The sequence below is a fragment of the Erinaceus europaeus genome, chromosome 14 (assembly GCF_950295315.1).
Source record: "Erinaceus europaeus chromosome 14, mEriEur2.1, whole genome shotgun sequence".
Classification (NCBI taxonomy): Eukaryota; Metazoa; Chordata; class Mammalia; order Eulipotyphla; family Erinaceidae; genus Erinaceus; species Erinaceus europaeus.
Genome location: NC_080175.1, coordinates 44,356,834 through 44,374,818, shown reverse-complemented (window position 1 = coordinate 44,374,818; position 17,985 = coordinate 44,356,834). Strand labels below are relative to the sequence as shown.

General features: G+C 45.6%; 2 protein-coding genes across 8 annotated transcripts in view; one reads left to right on the top strand and one right to left on the bottom strand.

Annotated features, from left to right (window-relative positions):
- Nucleotides 1-8,615, bottom strand: part of OGFOD3 (2-oxoglutarate and iron dependent oxygenase domain containing 3) — a 29,285-nt gene extending 20,670 nt beyond the window's left edge. For all 3 annotated transcript variants that reach the window (XR_009544716.1, XM_060171700.1, XM_007524454.3), the window contains exons 1-4: nucleotides 8,482-8,615; nucleotides 2,937-3,157; nucleotides 2,507-2,582; nucleotides 393-435 (exon numbers count right to left, since the gene is read on the bottom strand). Coding sequence is in view for 2 of the 3 variants with exons in the window: in XM_060171700.1 (XP_060027683.1) it covers nucleotides 393-435; nucleotides 2,507-2,582; nucleotides 2,937-3,157; nucleotides 8,482-8,555 (414 nt within the window). In the remaining variant the exon portion in view is untranslated. The remainder of the gene's footprint in view (nucleotides 1-392; nucleotides 436-2,506; nucleotides 2,583-2,936; nucleotides 3,158-8,481) is intronic.
- Nucleotides 8,616-8,640: 25 nt separating this feature from the next.
- Nucleotides 8,641-17,985, top strand: part of HEXD (hexosaminidase D) — a 21,244-nt gene continuing 11,899 nt past the window's right edge. For 2 of the 5 annotated variants that reach the window (XM_016188756.2, XM_016188755.2), the window contains exons 1-3: nucleotides 8,641-9,457; nucleotides 11,615-11,754; nucleotides 16,821-16,930. In XM_016188756.2, the coding sequence (XP_016044242.1) occupies nucleotides 11,647-11,754; nucleotides 16,821-16,930 (218 nt within the window). In that variant the 5' untranslated portion in view covers nucleotides 8,641-9,457; nucleotides 11,615-11,646. Of the gene's footprint in view, nucleotides 9,458-9,576; nucleotides 9,873-11,614; nucleotides 11,755-16,820; nucleotides 16,931-17,985 lie in introns of all 5 variants that reach the window. The other 3 variants (XM_060171697.1, XM_060171698.1, XM_060171699.1) reach the window with 3 other exon arrangements.

Here is a 17,985-nt window from a genome sequence, read left to right as displayed (position 1 = left end):
AGTCATTTGTTAGACAAAGCAGAAGATTGATATGAGATAATAAAAGGGTAGGCCATAGTATCAAGGAAAGCAGGGTGGCGTAGGGGGAGCTAGCTTAATGTTTTAAGGAATGCCAGGCTCCTGGAGGCAGAAAAATGCAGTGTGCTTTGTGAGGCAGAGAGTCTGATAAGATGAGGAAAACCTTAGGGGTGTGGGGGGGGGGTCTCGTGTCCCTCCTCGCTCAACCTCTCAGTAGAGAGAGACTGACAGGATGGATGCCTAACCCTCAGGTCAAGCCCTGCCAAGCTCTACCATATCCTCACAATTTCTCTACAAAATTCCACATGTATGAAACCCAGCACCACAAAGAAAAGAGAGAAGGAAAGAAAAGGCATCAAGGAGCACACACTCACCCCTCCGTCAGATCCTCCCAGGGATAGCCCCTTCTCGGCGATGCTGTGGGGAAAGTCACGGTATCAGAAAGCAGTCCCAGTGCCATCCGGGAGATGCCTCACAGACATGGGCCAGCACCATCCCTGCAAAGCTAACAGCTGCTTATGGTCTGTGACATGAACACGCTACAACTGGACTCTCAAAGCGGACTGAGCACACAGGATTCCCTTGTTGCTAACAGGAAACACAGGTGAGGAGAAGCTGGTGCCATGTCTGTTGGCTCAGTAACTCACAGGGGCCTCACCTGGGAGCAGTGGAGTGATGACCACCAGCTCTAGACCCAAAGGTTCTATGTAGGCCATGCTGGTCATACAGGTGCCAAGTCGGCCAGAGCCCCTGATGGATGTTTAGCTACTGGGCAGCTGACAGGGAGTGGGTCAGTCTCTCACACCTGAGACCCCCACCCACTGGAACCCCACAGTGTCACCTAGACAGAAGTCTCTTCCTGGCACACCGGCCAATCTAATTCTCTCTTCTAAGTGTTCAAATATGCCAAGTGTGAAAAATCCTGGAAACCAAAGCTTTAACATCGTGTTTTGAGGGGGCCAGGTGGTGGGGCACCCAGTTGAGCACACATGCTACCATGCACAAGGACCCAGGTTCAAGCTCCTGCACCCCACCACAGGTGGGGAGGAGGAGGGGACATTTCATAAGCAGTGAAGCAAGTCTGCAGCTGTCTCTCTTTCTCTGTCCCTCTGTGTCTCCCCCTTCCCTTCTCAATTTCTCTGTGCTATCAAATACAATTTAAAAGGGCTACCAGGAGTGGTAGATCTGCAATGCAGGCACTGAGCACTGATAATCCTGTTGGCAATATAACAAATAATAATAGATTTAAAAAAAATATTTAAAAGACCTTGCCTTGAGTGGGGAGTCGGGCGGTGGCGCAGCGGGTTAAGCGCACGTGGCGCGAAGCGCAAGGACCGGCAAAAGGATCCTGGTTTGAGCCTCTGGCTCCCCACCTGCAGGAGAGTCGCTTCACAGGCGGTGAAGCAGGTCTGCAGGTGTCTGTCTTTCTTTACCCCTCTCTGTCTACCCCTCCTCTCTCCATTTCTCTCTGTCCTATCCAACAACGACGACATCAGTAACAACAATAGAAACTACAACAATAAAACAAGGGCAACAAAAGGGAATAAATAAATAAAGTTAAAAAAAAAAAAGACCTTGCTTTGAAAATCTCAATAAGGTAGGGGCTGGGTGGTGGCACACCTGGTTGAGCACACATGCTACAGTGCACAAGGACCCGGGTCCAAGCCCCCAGTCCCCACCTGAGGGGAAAGCTTTACAAGTGGTAAAGCAGGTCTGCAGGTGTCTCTCTGTCTTTGTCTCCCTTTCTAGCTTTCCTCTTCCTCTCAATTTCTGGCTGTCTCTAGCCAATCAATAAATAAAGATAATAATAAAAAAAAATCTCAATAAGGTAGAAGGAAAGGGAGCTCAGCAAGCACGGTATGTGTCTGCCCATGAGCACAGCCCAAGTTCAAGAACTAGTACCACATGGAAGGTGATGTGACAACAAGGAGAAGCTCCGTGTGTGTGTGTGTGTGTGTGTGTGTGTGTGTGTGTGTGTGTGTCTATCTGAATGGGGAAAAAAACAAACAACTCAGACCCATAAAATCATGCATATGAGGTCTTTGTTCTGCAAAAGTAAATAAAGCTGTGTCTGAATGAGACTTCCTGCTGTCTGCTCTAGGGGTCTATGGGGGGCTGACCCTGACCGTAGGCATGGACACACAGCCCCCACCCCAGATGCAGGGTGAGCACACTGTCCCTGCCACAGGCCTCCATGGTGCAGTGGCATTACCTCTGACCTCCTGAATGAGTAGAGCCCTTCTGCTGCAGAGGGAGGGGCCTGGCCTCCAGAAGCTTCTCCCCAAGGAGGAATGCCCACCTCTGCCCTGGAACACACACACACACACACACACACACACACACACACACACACGAACACTCGATGGCAGCCTGAAGGGATCCCTCTCCACCATCTCTTCTTCCAGGCTCCCAGCCCCACATTCCTCTCACTCAGTGACCCCTGACCCTTGGAGGCCCTAGGACAGAGCTCAGAGAAGTGAAGACATACCTGCGAATCAGCTGGGCTTCCTCCCTAGTGATGATGGTGTCACTGACACCACGGCCGCACTTTCTAGGGGAGCAGCCTAGAAGGGAAGAGCCAGGATGAGATGCTGGAGCCCACTAGCTCCTTCCCCCTTTCCACCCAACAGGAGTCAAGATGAGGGAAGGGGGTGATTGCCACAGGATCCATGGGCAGATTTGACAAATAAAATGCAGTCAACCAGCTGGATCCCAGGTTCAGAGAAGTATGAAGGAATCGGGTGAGAGCAAACCAGCCTAAGGAAACAATACTATCTGTCTGCCCCCCCCCACACACACACACAGTTAGGTCACACTCCACTCCCAGCCCAATTTCCACCAGTGCTTGGTAGCAAATGGCCAGTGCACTGTGTTTCTGCTGACCCTGCACCCTTCCCAGGCCCCATGTCATCATGTACCTTCAAACCTCCGGTGACTATTGTAGTCCTCAGAACAGGGCACCTCAATGAACCTGCCAGATAGGAGTTCATCATGACGAGCCAGAACCTCAGTCACACCGTCGTCATCACCCCCCTTGCTGTCCCAGAGCAGGAACCCAGCGAGCGCAGCGCAGGCCCCCAGCACAGTGGCCCACAGCCACTTTCTCCGAGACTCATTGGACACCCAGCCAGCCTTGATGCTGAGGACGGAAAACACAACAGTGTCACCTCTGGCACCAACGAGAACAGAAAGACAGACTGCAGATGGGGCCTATATTAGACACAGTTGCTAGGAGTCACCTACACTGATCCCGTCTGGGGAAGAGATGGCAGCAGGTGCCACTCAGTGAGGCTCTTAGTGGCCTGGTCAGCAACAAAAGAGCACCCTGGTGGTCTCTGAGAAGTCTAAGTAGAGGTTCTCACTAACACACACACACACACACACACACACACACACACACACACACACACAGGAACTAAGCTAAAGTGAGTCAAACCCCTTTAACTAAAGCCGTAAGTCAGCTGGGAAGAAAACAGAAGGCAGGAGACATGGCTCCCAGGTAAGATGCTTTCTGTGCATTTCCAGCTTAGCTTCAGACTGCCCGTGCTGAAGCAGAGTGTGTGTGTGTGTGTGTGTGTGTGTGTGTGTGTGTGTGTGTGTGTGTGTGTGATGAGCAAAGACGGGCATCTCTTCATAGAAACGTGTCTTCTAAGTATAGAACTACTTCCTGCTTTCCTTTTTTTTTCCAGAGCATGGCTCAGCTCTGGCTTATGGTGGGGCAGGGAACTGAGCCTGGGACTCTGGAGCCTCAGGCAAGAGAGTCTGTTTGCATAACCATTATGCTATCTACCACCACCCCTTCCTACCACATGCCCCTCAACATTTCCCAAGTGCTGTGTAAATAACACAAATTCCCATTAACCAAGTCCCCAGGAGGGAAAGACAGTAGACTGTTGAGCAGATCAACATTTTGGGTTTTTGTCCACAGGGAACTCATGCCTGAGCAATTATACTGCTCTTTGTATAATAATTATTTTCCCTTTCAACTTCACACAGAGATAAGGAGGGAGAAGAGACATCACTGCTCATGCACAGTGAGTGTTCCTATGTGTTGTTGGAGACTGGAACCTGAGTCCTAGAGCATAGCAAGATGTGTGTCAGGCCCTACGCCTTGACTAGCATTTTGTTTGGTCTTTGTCTTGTTTTGTTTTGTTTGAATGAAGTGCTAGGGATCCAATCCTGAGCCTCTAAGATGTCTTCCTGGACCAGTTTTTTTTTTTTTTTTTTTTTACTATTGATTTAGCATTGGTTTACAACATTGTAAGGTTTTAGGATTATATTTTCGCGTGTGTGTGTGTGTGTGTGTGTGTGTGTGTGTGTGTGTGTGTGTGTGTGTGTGACTGCAGTTACCATTAAAATTCCTGTGTCCCTATTTTCTTCATATGGTGTTGGGAAATGAACCCAGGATCTCAGACTTGCAGGACACCACTGTGCAGCCTCCTCAACACAATTTTCAATTCTTTATTTTATAGAGAAATAAGGAAATCACTTCACTCCTGTGAGAATGTCATACATCAGAAAAGGTAACAGCAGCAAATGCTGGACAGGGTGTGGGGTCAAAGGAACCCTCCTACTCTGCTGGTGGGAATGTCAATTGGTCCAACCTCTGTGGAGAACAATCTGGAGAACTCTCTGAAGGCTAGAAATGGACCTACCCTATGATCCTGGAATTCCTCTCCTGGGGATATATCCTAAGGAACCCAACATATCCATCCAAAAAGACCTGTGTACACATATGTTCTTGGCAGCACAATTTGTAATAGCCAAAACCTGGAAGCAACCCAGGTGTCCAACAATAGATGAGTGGCTGAGCAAGTTGTGGTATATATACACAATGGAATACTACTCAGCTATTAAAAATGGTGACTTCACCGTTTTCAGCCGACCTTGGATGGACCTTGAAAAACTCATGTTGAGTGAAATAAGTCAGAAACAGAAGGATGAATATCCTTCTGTTGATCTCACTCTCTCAAGGGTTGATCTCACTCTCAGGCCAAAGTTGAAAAACAAGATCAGAAAAGAAAACACAAGCAGAACCTGAAATGGAATTGGCGTATCGCACCAAAGTAAAAGACTCTGGAGTGGGTGGGTGGGTGGGGAGAATACAGGTCCAAGAAGGATTCAGAGGACCTAGTGGGGGTTGTATTGTTATATGGGAAATGGGAGAATGTTATGCATGTACAAACTATTGTACTTACTGTTGAATGTAAAACATTAATTCTCCAATAAAAAAAAGTTGACCAAAAAAAAAAAAAAAGCATACACAATGCACAAGGATGCATGTTCAAGCCCCTGGTGCCTACAGGGAGAAAGCTTCATAAGTGGTGAAGTAGAACTACAGGTGTCTCTCTGTCTCCCTCCCTCTCAGTCTCCCCCTCCCACCCAATTTTCTGTCTCTATCCAATAATAAATTGGGGCACCAATATGCTGGTCCCTGTTCGGGCACCAGATGGAAGTACATTGGTCAACATTTCTCCTTTGGCTAGTTCTGCTTCTGTTTCTATCCGTGTCACTCCAGGTTCCCCTGCATTGCTTAACACTGTGGTCTATTTACATAATCATTGTTTTGTTTGAGACCCACCCTGGTTTAATTCCCATTGGTTTAATCCCCACTGGTTCAAGCTCTTTTTCCACTCCGCCCCCTTATCCTACATACTTCCTTTTACACCCTACCATTTCCTTCCTGGAAAGTATAAATGCAGATGAATAAAGCCAGCATGTCACTGCGTTCCCACTCAGCCACGAAGAGTTCCTGGTTCCTCTCCCGCGTCGCTGAGTAGGCAGCAGCCTAGGTTGGCTCCGGCAGAGTTCCCTCCAACCCAGAGAGCACTTGCCCAGGAAGAAACACCCTCAGGCTAGCCCGGCAATAAATAAAAATGTTTTAAAAAGAGAAAGCGATAAAGAGATGGGGCAGGAGGTGATGCAGTGGATAACATCTGGGATTATTACACATACAGTCCCAAATTCAATATCTGGTGTCTCATGTGCCACAGTGAGTTCTGGTTCTCTCTCTCTCTCTCTCTCTCTTCCTATCTTTCTTGTGAATAAATAAAATACTGGGTGGGGGAGATAACTTAAAGATTGTGCAAAAAGACTCTCATGTCTGAGGATCCAAAGTCCTAGCTAGGTTCAATCCCCCACACCACCATAAGCCAGAGCTGAGTGGTACTCTGGTCTGTCTTTCTGTGTCTCTCTTATTAAAATAAAAACAAATAAAATATTTTAAATAAATAAAATCTTTAAAAAAATTCAAAAAAGAGAATTGGAGAGAAAGGAGAGGAAACAGAAAAGAGACACCACAGTGTCATTCCACCATCCATGGAGCTCCTCTAGTGCCATTCACGGTGCTCCCATGTGGTGTTACAGCTCAAATCCAGGGCCACAAGCACAGCAGGTTATGCATTCTACTGGATAAACTATATCCCACACCACTGAGACTTTTTTTTTTTGGGGGGGGGGGGCAAGAGCACCACTTACCTCTGGATTTTGGCTGTGCTTGGGACTGAAAGTGAGGTCTCTTTTATGCAAGCCTTGTGCACAACACTGCACATCTCCCCACCTCCTCAGACATTTCACTACATAACTTGTTAACAGAATAAAATTAAGCAACCCTCCTATTAAGCAAACAATAATCACCATCAGCAAGCAAACTGGTTTTTTATATGCTAAAGGAAATTGCAAAACTAGTAATTTACAATCTGAAGATTCGAAAGCAGTCATTCCTGCCTTGAAAGCCTTTCTTATTGCATAGAAAAGTAGGGTTTGCAGCTCATTTCTTCTTTATTTGTTTCAATGCAATACTGGGTAAGTGAACTCAGGGCCTCATGCATGTGCAATATTTGCATCACAGGTCCATTTTTTTTTCATTATTTAGAGAGGGAGAGACAGACACAAGAGAGGCCTGAGCACTGCTCCACCATCCGTAGGGCTCCCATGTTGTGCTGGGACTCAAACCCAGGTCCTCAAGCACAAAAAGGCACATGTTCTATTGAGTATGCCATTCCCCTGGTCCCAGTTTTTTTCAGTTTAAAAGTGAAATTGCTGGGAGTCTGGTGGTAACACAGTGGGTTAAGCGCAGGTGGCGCTAAGCCCAAGGACCCATAAGAATGGGTTCAAGACCCCAGCTCCCCACCTGCAGGGGAGTCGCTTCACAGGTGGTGAAGCAGGTCTGCAGGTGTCTATCTTTCTCTCCTGATCTCTGTCTTCCCCTCCTCTCTCCATTTCTCTCTGTCTTATCCAACGATGATATCAACAATAATAACTACAACAATGAAACAAGGGCAACAAAAGGGAATGAATAAATAAATAAATATACTTTTTAAAAAAGTGAAGTTGCACGTCTGTTCCTGGCTCAGAGGCAGGTTTCTGAGTGTGCTGTTCTAATTTTAGGTACCTGTCTAGCTGGATACAATACACTCAGTGAACTAGGAAAGCCCCATTCATTTTCCTTGGGGAGTTCATGTGAGCATATGATCGGCTCCCTCCTCCTCTGGAAGGGCTCCCCTCATCTGTCTTTACTCCCTTGCTGCCCTCCTGGGCTCCTCAGTCACCTCCCCAGATCACCTCCCCAGATGTTCACAGACCACCCGCAGGTGCGGGCTTTGCTGAGGGGCTGGCAATCCTTGGAGCTCATACCCCTCAGAGAGACTGAGAAGGAAACCCAGCCAAAAGAAGGAGCTGGAGGGATAGTGCCAAGTCAAGGGCCAAAACATCAGGACTCCACCAGCCTCCACCATCCAATGTCACTGCCACCAATGAGATGTGGCAACTAAATGGCTGAGACTGGAGTCTCCTGGGCAGCAATTGGCGTGTTAGAAGGGCAAGTGAGGACCACATGACCATTCCCTGGGAAGGAGAAGCCAGGACAGCAACCTAGAGATGTGTGTGTGTGTGTGGTGTGTGCGCAGCAACGTGTGTGTGTGTGTGTGTGTGTGTGTGTGTGTGTGTGTGTGTGTCTCGTGGCTAAGCCCCCAGACTCTGGGCAGATGGTCTCACAGCCTCCTAGGGATACCTGGATTGAGGGCTGGCAGTGATTCCAAGCACTGTGGCTCCCTGGGAGGCGGGGCTGGGAGAACGCTAGTTGCCCTGACATATCTAATGGGCCTGTGCTCGCCTTCCCGCGGGGGGGAGGTCATTAGTGCCCCACTGGAGAGAGCAGCTGGTGCCCCTCCATCAAGCGGCCGCGCACAGGCTGGAGAGCAGGCAGATAATGGGATTCCCGGATGCGGACTCTGCGCTGCACCGCAAAATCTGTCTCCCCACCTTGGCCATGCAGACCCAGGGTTCTACTAAATGTATATAGGCCCCGCCCCTTTGCGACGACCACACCCTCCCTTACGTCACTACGCGATCACGCCCCCTTGTAAAAACACGCCCCCTCTAAGCGCCGGAAACACCCAGAAAATCGCATACCAGGCCGTGCCGCAGCAATTTCGCAACCCTGCACCCCCCAGTTCCAGCTACCTGCTCGGCCTTTTGCGCTCGGCCGCCCCGCTGCCCTGGGGCGCCTTGGGCACTGCCCTCCGCTGAGGCGCCATAGGCCGGGCCGCACGCGTAGCTGTCCCAGACGGGGACCTGCAGAGAGAAGTGGCGCGAGGCCGGCGCGGCGCCTGGACGTGAGCGACGCTCTTGACCCTCGACCCCGGGGCTGGCGGCCAGACCCGAGCAATCGGCGGCCGAGCTCCAAGCGGGGTGGTGGCCAGGGCGCAGGCGGATCTCCTCCGACCCGAGATCTCTGTGCTTGGGTCCACTCTCCATGCGGTCTGCCACTGCCTAGCGTGCACGCACGACCCCTTCCCCCGGGGCCTCCAGCCTTTGTCAGGGGCGCTAATTCTTTCTTCGCCAGGGATGTCTCCAGGCCTTTCTTCCGGGCTCTCCAATTCCTTGTTCCCCAAGGGTCTCCCAGTACCCTGAGGTGTTGAAACTATTTGGTACTCATTGTACTTGTGCCTCCTGAAAAGCCCTGCAGTGCTAACCCTCCATTTCCCTGCCCAGCCTCCGCCTAGGAAAGGAAGGAGAGCTTTACTTTAACCTGCTAGATCAAGGTGCCTGTGATTTCACTCATGGGGAGTAAGTTGAAGAGAGAGGCATTCACTCCCTGGGCAAAGAAGCCCTTCTGAAGATTCATCGGACGAAAACCAGTGGTGTGCAGCATCCAGCAGAGAGGAGAGAAAGTAACTGGTCAGCTCCTTCTGGGACTCCTGCCCACTTCCATAGAAGTGGGAAGGAATCACATCTGCAGACTTTCCATCTAGTCTGATAAAAAGCAGGGACTGCTGACCCAGTCTTGGAAATTATCTCGTCTCCGTAGACTTCATGGTACAGGGAGTCAAAGCTAAGAAACCAGCACACAAGTCACGCTGACTTCTTTCTGGGTCTTTTCTTTGCATTTTGTAGGTGCTTGCACTGGTTGAAGACTCACTCAGCCTGTCTGGTGCAGGTAAGAATCTCCTTCATCCCCCACCTCAGCCTTGCAGAAGTATCTCTGCACAGGACTGGGGGCAGGTGGCCAATGCAGATTTCTCAGCTGGAAATCTTTTATTTATTTACACATTTCAGATACAGTCAGACAGAAAGAAAGTGAAAGAAGCACATCACCGAGGAAGTTTCAACCTGGAGGGCACATGGCAAAACAGAGAAAGACGACGCTATTTGACCAGCCGTAGAAATGTTTTATTTTTAAATCTTTTCCCTTGGAAAAAGACATTTGGTTTTCTTGTTTTTTACTTTTTTCCCTTATATTTGATAGGAGAGAGGGAGATAGAGAGGGAGAGAAACAGATACACACCTGCAGACCTGCTTCACCATTCATGAAGATTCCCCCCTGCAGGTGGGGAGCAAAGGCTCTGAACCAGGTACTTAAGCACGGTGTGCTTAGCCAAGTGTGCCACCACCTCATCCCCAGTGGATTTGGTTTTTAAATTTTAATTCAGCTGTAGAAGCAGTGCAGTTTTTCAGAATGAGTTAAAAAAAAAAATACAGCTCATCCACCCTTCGACTGGTAATTTAGAAAATTGCTTTGAGTGTTTTGTCATTGAGAATTTTAAATGTAGTTTTTATTTTTTGCCTCCAGGGTTATTGCTGAGGCTCAGTGCCTGCACTGCAAATTCACTGCTCCTGAAGGCCATTTTTCCCATTTTATTGTCCTTGTTGTCATTGTTGTTTTGTTATTGTTGTTATTGCTGTTGTTGTTAGATAGGACAGAGAGAAATTGAAAGAGGAAGGGAAGACAGAGAGGAGAAGAGAAAGATACCTGCAGACCTGCTTCACCACTTATGAAGCGACTCCATGCAGATGGAGAGCCAGGAGCTTCAACCAGGATCATTACACCGGTCCTTGTGCTTGGCACTATGTGCTCTTAACCCACTGCGCTACCACTTGGCTCCCTTAAATGTAATTTTTAAATCAAACTACTTGCTTTCTGGGTGGATCTCCTTTATTTTTTCTGAAGTATTATGGATTCCCTAAAGCTTCAGGTTGATGAATTCTTGCACAGAATGAGTAATTGGAATTGTTGAACAGACTTTAAAAATTTTATTAATGGGGGCTGGGTGGTAACACACCAGGTTAAGCACATATGGCAGGAAGCACAAGGACCGGCCTAAGGGCCTAAGGATCCCAGTTGGAGCCCTCAGTTCCCCATGTGCAGGGAGGTCGCTTCACAAGCAGTGAAGCAGGTCTGCAGGTGTCTGTCTTTCTCTCCCCCTTTCTGTCTCCCCTCCTCTCTGGATTTCTCTCTGTCCTATCCAACAACAGCAGCAGCAATGACAATAATAATAATAACGATAACAAGGGCAACAAAATGTGAAGAATGGCCTCCAGGAGCAGTGGAGTCATAGTGCAGGCACTGAGCTCCAGCAATAACCCTGGAGGGAAAAAAAAATTAATGATAAAGACAGTAGGAAAGAGAGAAGAACCATAACATCACTCTGTCGAGTATTGAACTCAGGACCTCATGCTTTACAGTCCCCTGCTGCACCTCCTGGACCACTAGTCTAATCCTTTGTGCTTTTATTGTAACTACAATAGAATTTTTTAAAAAATGGAATGCACTATGTCCAGCTGTTTCATTATACATTTCTTTTACCTTACCCTAGTCTAATTAATTCTGATGGATATTTATTTTTCAAATTATCCTTGGTTGAGTTTAGATCCTAAAAGTTTTCACTGCCTAGAGTTATTTTATTTTTCTTCTGCAGTGTTTTTCCCCACTAACCAAACTGACTTTAACTCTAGTTTTAATGCTACCCCAAAGAAAATTAAGACAGGGTAAATTTCCCACAGAAACATCTTATCATAGAGCACAGAAAATGTTTAGAGGCATCTGTCAGTTTTCATTTGCAAGTACACAGTTCACATAAGAGTGTCTTTAAAATGTTTTGAAATAAATTGTATTTAATAGAGTATTGAAACTAGCACTGTTTTACTGTGGCAGGAAATCATAATGAAATGACAGAAGTTCCACTGTCCAAACATGGAGGGGAACTTCCTACTTCACGCTCATGCTGGTGTCATGTCAGAGCTGGGACAGTTGGTAGCGGGCAAAGGGCATAGAGTAGCCAGTGCACGTGTTTGTGACTATGAGTTTCTCCACCAGGAAGAAGTGCCTGAACAGGAGGTGTTTTGTATATGAGTTCAACAAAAAATAGTGAAATGTCCAGTTCCTCGCTCTTTAAGAAGCGATTTGTTCATTTAGACCTGAAAGGAGCCCCACCAAAGGTCTCATACCTTTCAGAGGTAAGTACCCCACTACCTCTAGTCAATTTCCTTTTCCTTGGGTCTAGTTTTCAAATTGAGAGCAATGTTCTGTGGAAATGTGTGCTTAGAACCCTGCCTCCAGTGCCCAGGATGGGATTCTGTAGTGGCAACAGGATAGACTCTAAATTTCCCTCTCAAAAAGAGCAGCAGAATTGAAGGGAAAAAAATTGGGGCGAGGGTAGATAGCATAATGGTAGTGCAAAAGAGACTGTCATGCCTGAGGCTCTGAAGTCCCAGGTTCAGTCCTCTGTACCACCATCAGCTAGAGCTAAGCAGTGCTCTGGAAAAGGAAGGAAGGAAGGAAGGAAGGAAGGAAGGAAGGAAGGAAGGAAGGAAGGAAGGAAGGAAGGAAAAAAAGAAAGTTAAAAAAAATAAAATTGATTTCCAATAGGCGTGGCCATGGGATATCAGGTATCGAATCATCTCTCCTCCCAAAACATTAAATAAATAAAAGAGAGCCAACTGAAGTAATAATGTACAATGTACAGCTGAAAGTTCTGCAGCCTCAGGTGGGTGCTTACATGCATGCTGTTGGGGCAAAAGAGGGCGCTGACTGAAGACAGCAAAGAGCTCCCGGGCAGCATAGAGCTGAGCTACACCATTTTAGCGATTTCACTTTAAGCTCAGCAAGCATTGAAGGTTGTTTTTAGTGCTGGAAGCAAAAAGAAAGGGACTTAGAACCTCTCAATCTTTGAACTGGGATATTTAGCTTTCTAAATTTAATGCAAGGCCACAACATAAAATGGGGAATTTGTGACCACAAGACAACCCAAAGCAAACACCACCCCACAAATCCCTCCTGCAGGGGATCATACATACAAGAGAAACCTAGAGATCACAGTAGCACCACCTGTTGGCCATCAATAACCAGCATAGAGTAGCAGCAACTGTGTCTCCCGGATCAGACACAAATCAATCCAGGTAAGGACTGAATGGTACTGAGAGAGGAGCCTCATAACATACCATATATAAAGGTTAAACCAAGAAGAAATATTGGAGAGATAAACCAGGACAAAAGTCCAGATAACTCCCCACAAGGGATTTAGAGGACAAGATCCATGGGGGGAGGGTAGATAGAATAATGGTAATGCAAACAGACACTGATGCCTGAGGATCCAAAGTCTCAAGTTCAAGCCCCCATACCACCATAAGCCAGAGCTGAACAGTGCTCTGGTTAATAATAATTAATAATAATAATAATAAATTAAAAAAGAAAGACAAGATCCAAACACTAATTGAGCTATTAGTCACAGGAGTGAGGGAAGTGTTTGAAAATAGTATCATCAGAAATGGGGAAACAGGGAGTTGGGCGGTAGCGTAGCAGGTTAAGCGCACATGGCACGAAGCGCAAGGACCAGCATAAGGATCCTAGTTCGAGCCCCCGGTGCTCCCCCCTGCAGAGGGGTCACTTCACAGGCGGTGAAGCAGGTCTGCAGGTTGTCTGTCTTTCTCTCCCCCTCTCTGTCTTCTCCTCTCTCCATTTCTGTGTGTCCTATCTAAGAACAATGACATCAATAACAATAATAACTACAACAACAACAAAAAAGGCAACAAAAGGGAAAATAAATATTTTTAAAATTTTTAAAAAGAAGTGGGGAAACAGAAAATTAAACTCTGAAAGAAAAAACTATCTGGAAATAATTGGAGAGCTGAAAGCTGAAATAGCTGAGCTAATAATACAACTAGTTGAACAAGCTAAGACTATAGCTGAGCTACAGAAAACAACAGAGGGGAGAGAGAATAGAATGAGGCAGAAAACAGTATTAGCAAGATTGAGGTCGAATTAGAGAAAACTAAGAAAGAAGTAAGAGATCTCAAAAAGAGATTAAGAGATACTAAAAACAACTACAGAGATATATGGGAGAACTTCAAAAGAAATAATATATGCATTATAGGCCTACCAGAGGAAGAAAGAGAGGGGAAGAAAGCATTCTACAGGACATAATAGATGAGAACTTCCCTAGTCTAGACAACATCAAAGACATAAAGGTTTAAGAAGCCCAGGGGGTCCCAAACAGAATAGACCCAGACTTAAAGACACCAAGACACATCATATTTAGAATGAAAAGGAATAAGGATAAAGAAAGGATCTTGAACACTGCAAAAGGAAAAAAAAAAAAAAAAAACAGTCACCTACAGAGGAAAACCCATAGGATTAGCAGCAGATTTCTCCACACAAACATTAATGGCCAGAATAGAATGGCAAGATATATATCAAGCTCTCAATGAGAAAGACTTTTTTTTTTTTGCCTCCAGGGTTATTGCTGGGGCTCAGTGCCTGCACCATGAATCCACTGCCCCTGGAGGCCATTTTCCCCCCTTTTGTTGCCCTTATTGTTGTAGCCTTGTTGTGGTTATTATTGTTATTGTTGATGTCGTTCGTTGTTGGATAGGACATAGAGAAATGGAGAGAGGGGGGAAAGACAGAGGGGGAGAGAAAGAGAGACACCTGCAGACCTGCTTCACTGCCTGTGAAGCGACTCCCCTACAGGTGGGGTGCCGGGGGCTCGAACCAGGATCCTTATGCTGGTCCTTGAGCTTTGCGCTACATGAGCTTAACCCAATGTGCCACCGCCTGACCCCTGTGAGAGACTTTCAACCAAGACTACTGTATCCTGATAGACTGTCATTCAATCTGGATGGAGGCATAAAAACCTCAGACAAGCAACAGTTGAAGGAATCAACTATCACCAAACATACCCTACAAGAAGTTATGAAAGGTCTCATAAGCAATCACATCATAAACATACCATATATGAGAACACACTAAGATTTTAGAATAATGGCATTAAAATATCTTCATTCTATAATATCAAATGTCAGTGGCCTAAATTCACCTATTAAAAGGCACAGAGTACAAAGATGCATCAGATGTGGCGCGAAGCACAAGGACCAGCCTAAGGATCCTGGTTCATGCCCCTGGCTCCCCAGCTACAGGAGGTTTACTTCACAGGCGGTGAACCAGGTGTGCAGGTGTCTATCTTTCTCTCTTCCTCTCTGTCTTCCCCTCCTCTCTCCATTTCTCTTTGTCCTACCCAACAATGACGACATCAATAACAACAACAATAATAACTACAACAATAAAAAACAAGGGCAACAAAAGGGGAAATAAGTAAATAAGTATAAAAAAAAGAAAGTCTTGAAAAAAAAAAAGATGGATCAGAAAACACAACCCAGCCATATTTTGTCTGCAGGTATCCCACCTAACTCAACAAGACAAACACAGACTCAAAGTGAAAAGATAGAAAACTACCATACAAGCCAATGGGCCACAGAAAAGGGCAGGAATAACTAGCTATTCTCAATCTAACACGATAGATCTTAAACAAGTAAAAATTTTAAAAGATGGGGATGGACATTACATAATACTAAGAGGATCAGTTAATCAAGAGGTCTTAATGATTATTATAATACATCTATGCACCCAATGAGAGGCCATCTAAATAGATCAAACATCTACTGAAAGGGCTATAGCAATATATTAACAGCAACACAGTCATAGTAGGGGATTTCAACACCCCTTGGGTGTTAGACCAGAAACTATCAAATACTTAGAGGAAAATGTTGGCATAACTATTTTCCATCTAAATTTTAAAGGTGCATTCAATGAAACAAACCCAATTACAAAAAAAAAAGTTCAACAATAGACACAAAGCAGAACTTGGACTGGGTCTGGTGTATTGCACCAAAGTAAAGGATTGTGGGGTAGTAGGTAGGGGGAGGGTTCAGGTCCTGGAACATGATGGCAGAGGAGGGCCTAGAGGGGCACTGAATTGTTATGTGGAAAACTGAGAAATGTGAACAGGGGTAGATGGCATAATGGTTATGCAAAGAGACTTATTCCTGAGGCTCCCAAACCTCAGGTTCATGGTAACTTCACCTTCTTAACCCCATCTTGGATGGAGCTCAAAGATATCATGTTAAGTGAGATAAATCAGAAACAAAAGGATGAATATGGTATGATCTCACTCATAGGCAGAAGTTGAAAAACAAGATCAGAAGGGAAAACTCTAAGCAGAACTTGGACTGGAGCTGGTGTATTGCACCAAAGTAAAAGACTCTGGGGTAGGGGGAGAGTTCAGGTCCTGAAACATGATGGCAGAGGAGGACCTAGTGGGGGTTGTATTGTTATATGGAAATATTATACATGCACAGACTATTTTACTATTGACTGTAAACCATTAATCCACCAATAAAAAATTAAAATAAGTAAATAAATAAAATTACCTTTTAAAGGGCGAGGGTTGGTTTTATAGTGTTAAGATTTTACACATGCACAATTCCACTGCTCCTAGGTAATTTTTTTCATTCTCTTTTGGTTTCCAATAGAAGAAAGGGAAAGAGGGAGGGCCAGAGAGAGAGGGAAAGATACCTTTGCACTTCTATAGACTTGGGATTTTGCAAGATGCATACTCTACTGAGTGCGCTAGCTCCTTCTCTCCTTCCTCCTGCTCCTCCTCCACCATCTTTCTGTGGAACCAGGGCATCACACATGTGTGATTTTGGGATATTTTTTCATGGGTGGGGGGTGGAGATTGGACACCACAGCACCAGAGCTACCTCCATTGCCTGAGTATCTCCCATGTGGTGCCAGGCTTGAACCTGGGTTGTGCACATGACAGGCAGGTGTCCTATCATGAGCTGAGCGATCTCTCTGACTTCCCTCAAAAAATTTTTTTAAGTAAACATAGTATTTAGACAAAGGTCATTAAATTGTCTGTTCCTTTTTAGTTCTTTTAGTTCTATGTCAAAAGTCTTTATCTCTTGATTTCTTAGTATATGTTAAGCCTAGTTTTTCTGTTAATTCTGTAATTTCTTGTCCCACTGTTCTCTAGCATGGGGACTCCGTATGCCCCTATTCCTATGACCATGTGGCTGCGTTAGAGTCACAGGGTGCAACACAGAGCTCCTATTCAGGCTAAGTGTTCCTAGGAAAGCATGAATACTTATTACATTCTATGTCCACAGCCGAGAAGTTTCCCCATTCTGCATGTATGTCACTTTATGCTCTATCATATCCTCCTAACATCCTTGTTTACCTCCAGGTTTTTCCTCTGTTCCATGCACTGGGTGCAAATGGCCTCCTCGTTGAGTATGAAGATATGTTTCCCTATGAGGGCCAACTTCAGCTTCTGAGGGCCAAGCACGCATACAGGTAGCATTCAGTGCCAAGAGCCCACCCGCCTCTGGAAGCTCACAGCAGCTTCTTCATTGACACATGGGGGCAAAGTAATACCATGGGCCTCTCCAAGCACCTCTTTTTTGCAGAGGAAATAGCATAATTATTATGCAAAAAGACTTTCATGCCTGAAGCTCCAAGGTCCTAGGTTCAATCCCCAGTATCACCATCAGCCAGATCTGAGCAGTGCTCTGGAAATAAATAAATAAATAAATAAATAAATAAATACCTCTTTCTTTCATATATGAGAGAAGTTTTCTTCTAGCTTTCTCTTTTAAGGGCCAAGCAGTAACATTTAACACATGCAGCCATTTGGTCTCTGTTATAGTTTTATTTGATTCTGCCGTGAATGGCAAAAGCAGCCACAGATGAGATGTGAGTGAGTGACTAAATCAATAAAACCTTACTTACAGACACTGAGATAAGATTGCATATTGTTGGGAGTCGGGCAGTAGCGTATGCAGCGGGTTAAGCACACATGGTGGAAAGTGAAAGGACCAGAGTAATGATCCTGGTTCAAGCCCCCAGCTCCCCACCTGCAGGGAAGTCGCTTCACAGGCAGTGAAGCAGGTATGCAGGTGTCTTTCTCTCCCCCTCTCTGTCTTCACTTCCTGTCTCCATTTCTCTCTGTCCTATCCAACAACAACAATAACTACAACAATAAAACAACAAGGGCAACAAAAGGGAATAAATAAATTTTTTTAAAAAAGAAAAGATTGCATATAGTTTACATGTCACAAAACAGTATTTCTCGTTGGAGTTTTCTAAACCATCCTTAAACATGGAAATGGTTCTTAGGCCATAGACAGTTTAAAGTCAGGCAGCAGCTATGCCTGTGGGCCATCAGCCAGTTCTTCCTCTAAAATCTTGTTCCCCAGTAGCCCAGAAACTGGTAAAACACAGGTGCTGAAGAACATAGGTAAAGACAACTGGAAATAAATAAATAAATAAATAAATAAATAAATAAATAAATGGCAGGGGTAGATAGCATAACGGTTATGCAAATAGACTCTGATGCCTGAGGCTACAAA